Source organism: Scylla paramamosain, chromosome 5 (assembly GCF_035594125.1).
Source record: "Scylla paramamosain isolate STU-SP2022 chromosome 5, ASM3559412v1, whole genome shotgun sequence".
NCBI classification, from domain to species: Eukaryota; Metazoa; Arthropoda; class Malacostraca; order Decapoda; family Portunidae; genus Scylla; species Scylla paramamosain.
Window position 1 is genome coordinate 22,972,556 of NC_087155.1, and position 7,500 is coordinate 22,980,055.

The 7,500-nt window shown below is 47.2% G+C and overlaps 1 protein-coding gene across 3 annotated transcripts in view; it reads left to right on the top strand.

The window, feature by feature from the left end:
• LOC135100677 (uncharacterized) overlaps positions 1–7,500 on the top strand; it is a 52,149-nt gene that overhangs the window by 20,177 nt on the left and 24,472 nt on the right. For all 3 annotated transcript variants that reach the window (XM_064003823.1, XM_064003824.1, XM_064003822.1), the window contains one exon: positions 6,093–6,363. In XM_064003823.1, coding sequence (XP_063859893.1) covers positions 6,093–6,363 — 271 coding nt within the window. The remainder of the gene's footprint in view (positions 1–6,092; positions 6,364–7,500) is intronic.

Consider the following 7,500-nt stretch of genomic DNA (forward strand, 5'->3'; position numbering starts at 1 on the left):
ATCAGCTGAATTTAACTTTTTGCAACGGGAGCCAAAATGCTCATGGGAAAAAAAAAAAAAAATTCTATCGTCGCTGTCCGAATGGGGTCTGACTGGCCTGCAGCTTGGTCATGAGTGCACGGTCTCCACTGTTCATGAACGAACGCGCGATGAATGCTCCAGCTGGCGCGGCCAAAATTAGACTTCCCCGCACCTCCCAAGCTGTAAATTTTGCCGACGCGAAGTCAAGGTGCGGAAAGGAGTCTCAGATTTATGCATTCCTCAGCGTCGCCAGAACACGCGTCGCTCAGTGTGTGTGTGTGTGTGTGTGTGTGTGTGTGTGTGTGTGTGTGTGTGTGTGTGTGTAGGGGAGAGAGTCTGGTGACGTCACGTGCGGAACATGGGAGTCTGGCCGTCATTCTTGGAAGTGCTTGACGCGACGGCGTGCTTTGTGCTTGTGTAATGTTGTGGCGCATTAGTTGTGTGTGTGTGTGTGTGTGTGTGAAGGAGTGGTTTATGATACACAGATACTCTTTATCAACCAGGTATGCCAATATATATATATATATATATATATATATATATATATATATATATATATATATATATATATATATATATATATATATAGCACACACACACACACGAAGGTGTAAGAGTTACTGAGATGCCTGCCTCTGTTTATCTGATACGATAGGAGGGATAAGGGGGTGAAACACCTTGGTTGCGAAGGCGGCGGGCGATACGGATACAGACATCGGTGTGCGTCTGCTGTCTAAGCAAGCTGTCTTTACGATGACTGATGGAGGACTGGTAGACTAGTTAAGAACTGGTTGAATGAACGATAAACATGTTTCGAGATGGTTTGTGGAAGGTCTGTGGACCGTTGTGGAGAGAGCAGGAGGTGTGGGGAACAGGAAAATACCCAGACCGAGGGCGGGGCGGGGCGGGGCCGGGAAGGTGTTGTGTCCTCACTTTATGGATCCAGCCAGCCTCGTTATCGGCCTCGTGACGTCACAAAGCCATGACCGCCGCTGCCACCACCACCACCACCACCACCACCATCATCACTACTCACTATATACCTCTTGGTGACGCCATAACCGTGAGAAGAACTGGTTGAGTAGTGACGTCACGCCTCAGTTTACCAATTCCCCTTCACCAGCGAGCTTGAGTTTTGATGCAAAGCCACGAGCGATACGTCTGGTATTACAAACTCGTGCGAAACTGGGTCGGGTGCATGCAACAGCTTACTTGTCTCGTCGCGTACACCAGCAGCCGCGCAGCCCTCGTGGGGGTGATGATTGTTACTTGAATTCCTTCCCTTGAACCACAAACTGACGTCATTGTGTGCGGCTTTGCCATTGTAGCTGATGGCAGTGGTCGAAGGTTCTCTTTGTCAGACTCGAGGGACCCCCTGGACTACGTCTTGTGGACAAAACTTTATGAGGTAGATGACGTACAGCTGTCGTGGCGTGGCCTCAAGCTTCCTAAATTACTATTACGCTTTATAAGGTAGCAGTAGTGAGATAATGGAGGGTGCGGTGCAGGCTGCCGAGACAAGGACGACCCGCCAACACTGCGGCCCATCCTGTCTTGTTCGTGGAGTGTCTGTCTGAATCTGACGTCACAGAGGGTCTGACTGAACACGTCATTATTAGTCTCCCAGGCCATGCTTGCTCCCCTTACCCCCCACCGCCCGTCCTCCTGGTGATCCCGTAACTGGTCCTCGCCCCAGTGACCTGCGAGCCCCGTGTCGCCGCTTAGTGGCGTCGCGTCGCGTGAGCGGCGATTTGATGGTTTCATTTGCCCCGCGTTAATCACCAGTGCTTAATTATGTGGAGGAGGAAAATGTTATCTTTCCTGATATGTCATGTGGTGGAGAGAGAGAGAGAGAGAGAGAGAGAGAGAGAGAGAGAGAGAGAGAGAGAGAGAGAGAGTGGCGATGCAAGGGTGAAGCGTGTGAAGCCACGCACACCAGAGAATGACATCACCGCACTCGCGATACTCACTGCAGGAAATAACGAGGGGGTGGTCGGTAACGCATGCGTTCAATAGCTTCCGGGGAGGATGTGACGAGTATGGCGTGTAATGGCTGCGGGGAGGAGGCGTGGCGCAGAGGAGGGGCGCCCTGAACCGGCCACCCAATTACAAGTTCAGGGAGAGGGACGGCCACTGGTGGAAGAGTCGCTCCACAATTTCCTGTTGACGTGTTGTGACGGCCTGAGGGGGTGTGGGGGGCGGGAAATGTGTTCCCTACGCCGCGATGATGTCCTTGGTGTGGAAGCGTGTCAGATTGTTTCTCATTTACACGATACGACGTAAACCTGCTTTCTTTCGTCTGGAAGCCCTGACAGCAGCAGGATATTAAACCCATAGAACATTATCTCATTTTTACGTTGTAATTTCCTGGTTGGGACCTCGATATATTAGAGTTAACACCATTACTCCCCGCCGCCTCGCCACCTCTTGTCTTTGGCCTCACAGAACTCGCTTCGCTCAGTCATGTTCCTTGAGGTATTGAAATGTAGTGAACAAAAAATGTAGCGTGTTGTCCGGCCATACTTCCCACCTTTGTAGTGTAGTGTGTGTGTGTGTGTGTGTGTGTGTGTGTGTGTGTGAGAGAGAGAGAGAGAGAGAGAGAGAGAGAGAGAGAGAGAGAGAGAGAGAGAGAGAGAGAGAGAGAGAGAGAGAGAGAGAATGACTTGGGTCGTGTATGAAGTGCAGTGGGAGGAGGGTGGAGGCGGCGGGCGGAGGTCACTGATGACGGGGGGTCGTCTGGAGGTCGGGAACAGAAAGGGGAACATTATTGAGGGACATGCGTGGCCGGTTATTGCTAGACACGCGTCCTGCTGTTTTCGACTAATCATTTAACTATCCACAGAAGGTACAGGTTACTCGTATGTCGAAGCACGGACAAGTAGATTTTGATATTGAGGCTTTATTGAGATTTGTATGGTACTGATAACTTGCAGATTTAAAGGAGGAAATACTTTCAGACTGGCAATATCCGTTGATGAGACCCTACTGTTGTCTGCAAGCACAGGAAATTTCATTGCAAAGGTTAAATGGAAGGTGGGAGGGAGGGCCGTGCTTGCGGCGGCGCGACGGGTGTGGCGTGGCCGAGGTGCTTACTCGCATCTTGTTCCCCATTATACTTGCCATTTAATTACGTTTTTTCACGTTGAATAAAGGAGTATAGGAAATGACTAACTTGTAATCAGTGAAGCAATGGGGAAAAAAACGTCCGGTTCTTACTTATGTATTTCGGGCAGTGGATGAGTAAATAGTGGACGGTGGATAAGGCATGTGGACCGGAGGGAACACAGATGACTGGCGGGTTTTTATTAGTAGTCTTGCGTACCAACTATCTTACCCCAGCGATTGCACAATGCAGGTAGGACGGGTGAGGGCGGGCGGGCAGGCGGGCAAGTGATTGGTTACGACTTTGGACCAGACAGCCTGTACGCCGTGCCTGGCAGACGACCTTCCCGCGGAGTCCCCAGTGGTTCACGTGGACCCAAGCAGCCGTCGGGAGTGAGTTCCAGGAAGTGGGCTGCAGGTCTTCCGCGAACCTCCTCCCCCTCCCTGTCTGCGTGCTTTTGCCTGGCCACTGTTTCCGACAGTTGTGGTGGGGAGGCGGCGGCAGTTATACAGGCAATTATAATGCATGGAATGGGCAGTGGTTTTATGTCTCAAAATACATGCTCACTTTGGGTGCCCATTGTGTCATTATTATTTTTACTTCTGAATTAATTTTTCTAAAGGCAGATCGGTATAATAGAAAAAATGCAAAGAATTCCAACGTAAATTTTCGTTCGTTTATAAATCGTGTGCTCTTGAGAGATAAATTAATGAAGTTCTAAAGAGAAAGGGGGATCATCTCAGACAGCCGGCCCCGCCCAGTCTAGTCCCTGCCTCTTAAGGAAATTATCTTTTCCTTTTGTTTTGTCGTCTTTGTTTCATCCCTGAGACGGTCTCTGTTTAACGGCAGACTAGTAATGGACATCCGTGATTATCTAAACTGTACTCGTCCGTAATTAAAGGCTACATTGGAGGAATTTTTTGGGGTACAAGCATATTATTTATAGGAGAGGGAAGGTAGTTTATGAGAGATGAGTCAGTCAGTCTTGGTGGAAGCATTCAGTCGTGTGTTTATGAACTGGTTTTCCCCTGTTAAGGCAGACCATGCCATGATACGCTCTATGGAGGCACAGGCACGTCCGAGGCTGTCTGGGGATTGGTGAGTGTGGTGGGCGTTATGGGAAACACCTCCTGATAACCCTGCATGGTGTGGCGACCGTGGCACCTGCTGTTCACCTGCTGACGGGGACAAGACGGCTAGCTATACCCTCTACATCCCTCCCCCCTCCCGCAAGCCTCCGCCGTCTGAGTGCCCACCGCGTCACTGGCGGCGCCTGGGTTGTGGTCGGGAGGTGTTGAAACCTATAGCAAGGGGATAAAACGCATCCCGGATCCTTTTGTCTTGAGATCATTGATATAAAAACTTTGATACGTTCAAGAGGAGAATGTTACAGCCTCATAGGTTAGCCCTTGCTGTCGAGTCTCCGCCAGCCTGGCATCTCCATAACGGTATATGTTTCACTACTCGACGTGTAAGTTTTTCTCAAGCAGCACATATCAATTTCTTTACATAAAACAGCTTTGGTGGATGTGATATGATAAGATGAGACAAGAAATAAAGGTTACTATTCTGGAAAAAAATCATTGGGTCACACACACACACACACACACACACACACACACACACACACACACACACACACACACACACACACACACACACACACACACAGAGAGAGAGAGAGAGAGAGAGAGAGAGAGAGAGAGAGAGAGAGAGAGAGAGAGAGAGAGAGAGAGAGAGAGAGAGAGCGCAGACACAGACAGACAGACAGACAAACACAGACAGACAAAAAGGAGAATGATGAAGTGTGTATGTGTGTGAGTGTGTGAGTGTTTGTGTGGGTGCATGTTTGGGTGGGTGGATGATAAGGGTACAGACAGACGCTGAGTAGACACAACCCGCCAGGCGTCCACACAGCCACTGATACAATGTGCTGAGCAAGACCAAGACATGTATTGCAGGGGACTTAATGCTGAGTAGCGTCTAGCGAGCCTCGATGTCTTGGCGGTGACGAGTGCAGTGCTCCCTTCATTCGTGCTTACGGTTGACTCTTGAAGGTCTCCCTAGGTATGCTTAGAGACGTTAGTGTTGTTCAAGTTTGGGAAATGTGTTGGCAACTGGAGCGTACCTGTGGTACTTTGTAAATTAGTGCACCCCCCGTGACTCCTGCGGAAAATGAAGTTGTAAGGTTGTGTTGAAAATGCCTTCATCGAGGAGAGAAGAGATGGAAATGCAGTGTGGTGAGACATTAGAACATTGTCTCGGAAACAAATTGGAGTACACGTGCTGAAAAAAAAAAAAAAAATTGAAGTGTAATCGAAGTTGTGAACACAAGAACTCTGGCAAGTCTGAAAAAAAAAAAAAAAACTGAAAAGACAAATCTAAGAAAATGAAAAGATAAATAATGCATCGTGTTTTGCCAGACGCCTCTCTTTTTAAGTAATGATGCAGGACACAACCATACCTTTGAAAATAATAATCCGCGGCCTGCTCGTTCATGCCTCAAGACACCCTCCTTGTAGAAAATGAAGAAAACCAATGAAAAGCGAGTGTGTGTGTGTGTGTGTGTGTGTGTGTGTGTGTGTGTGTGTGTGTGTGTGTGTGTGTGTGTGTGTGTGTGTGATATCACCAGCAATTGTATGTGTATGTGTGTGTGTGTGTGTGTGTGTGTGTGTGTGTGTGGATATATATATATATATATATATATATATATATATATATATATATATATATATATATATATATATATATATATATATATATATATATATATATATATATATATATATATATATATATATATATATATATATATATATATATATATATATATATATATATATATATATATATATATATATATATATATATATATTATTACTGCTGATGCTGTAGCAGTGAAGACTCCGTCGTAATGCAGTTTTCCCTACTGTGTAAAAAGTGCTGATCCCCTCCCCTCACCCCCCAGCACCAGCCGTGGCGTAAAAACCTGTTCCTGCTGCTGCTGCTGCTGCTGCTGTTGCTGCTGCTTCCCCCACGCCCCTTACTCCAAGGAAACAGAGACGGGTCAGGCTCCGCGGGGCCTGATTTCCAGACTGGCGGAGTCGTGCCACGGGACAAAAATCATATGGAGGAAAGTGTTGTACGTGCTTTACCGGTTGCGACAGGTGCGCCACAAGGTGTGTTCGAAAATGGGTCACCTGCAGGAGCTACGACATCGACTGCGGCGAGTCAGAAAGGCAAGTGACTCGCTCTCGTTCGTTTGCAGACAGTGTGAGTTAATGTTGTTAATGTTCCTGTCGGTAGAACCCGTAGGTCGGCGAGCCCGGCGTGGGCTGGCCGCTGGGGTGCACAGGTGAGTAGCGAGGCCAGCACAGGGTGAGGAGCGGGCGAGTTAAGGCAAACAAGGTGATGAGAGGGAAGGTTTCATCTGGTATTCGCTCAAAAAGTTTGGTATACACCTTAGTGTAAAGATGTAGGCCTGCTGGATTGTTCATGCAGGTTGAAGATTCTAAGGGAGAATTATATATATATATATATATATATATATATATATATATATATATATATATATATATATATATATATATATATATATATATATATATATATATATATATATATATATATATATATATATTTTTTTTTTTTTTTTTTTTTTTTTTTTTTTTTTTTTTTTTCTGATCCCTATTATAAGATTTTAATGTTTTGGTATGAGAGGCTTCCTCCACCAATGGCCGAACATTACATTTTGTAAGTCAGGGTTACATACCAAGTCATATAATTATTTGAAAAAAAGATGTTTGCGCATGGTTGGTCGGTTGTATCCATCACTAAAATTACAAATATTATTATCGGTTATTACCTGGACCGCATCCAGGCTGCTGGAACACGTCCCTCACAAGGCAAGGAAGCCCTGCTGGAGGAACAACATGCAAGGCAGGCGCGTGTGTGCCCCTCCGAAGGGTGTTGTCTGACTGGGCGCGGCGCCGGCTGGCTGTTCGCAGGCCGCTCACCGCCACTGACCTTTTACTGCTCTCAGCACCGCCGCGAGTTGCCAGTGCACTCTTTTTTACCATGTGCGATTTAATTACCAGAACACTTAACTTAGAGTCTGAAGTATTCGGAAACTGTCCCTTTTTTGTGTAGATACTTCGTCTGCAGCCCGTAGGGAAGAGCCAGGGGCGGGTTTGGTGATGGCGGATGAAAAACTGCAAATGGTAACGGGCGATGTCTTAAATAGTCGACCTTGAGCCTTGTTTTACCTAGAGCCTAGAGGTGAGGGAGGAGCGGGGCAACGGTAAGGGGGGCAAGGGGGAAACGGGTGAGGGAGGAGGAAAAGAGAAGAGGTGAGGGAAGAGGAAGAGAATAAGTGA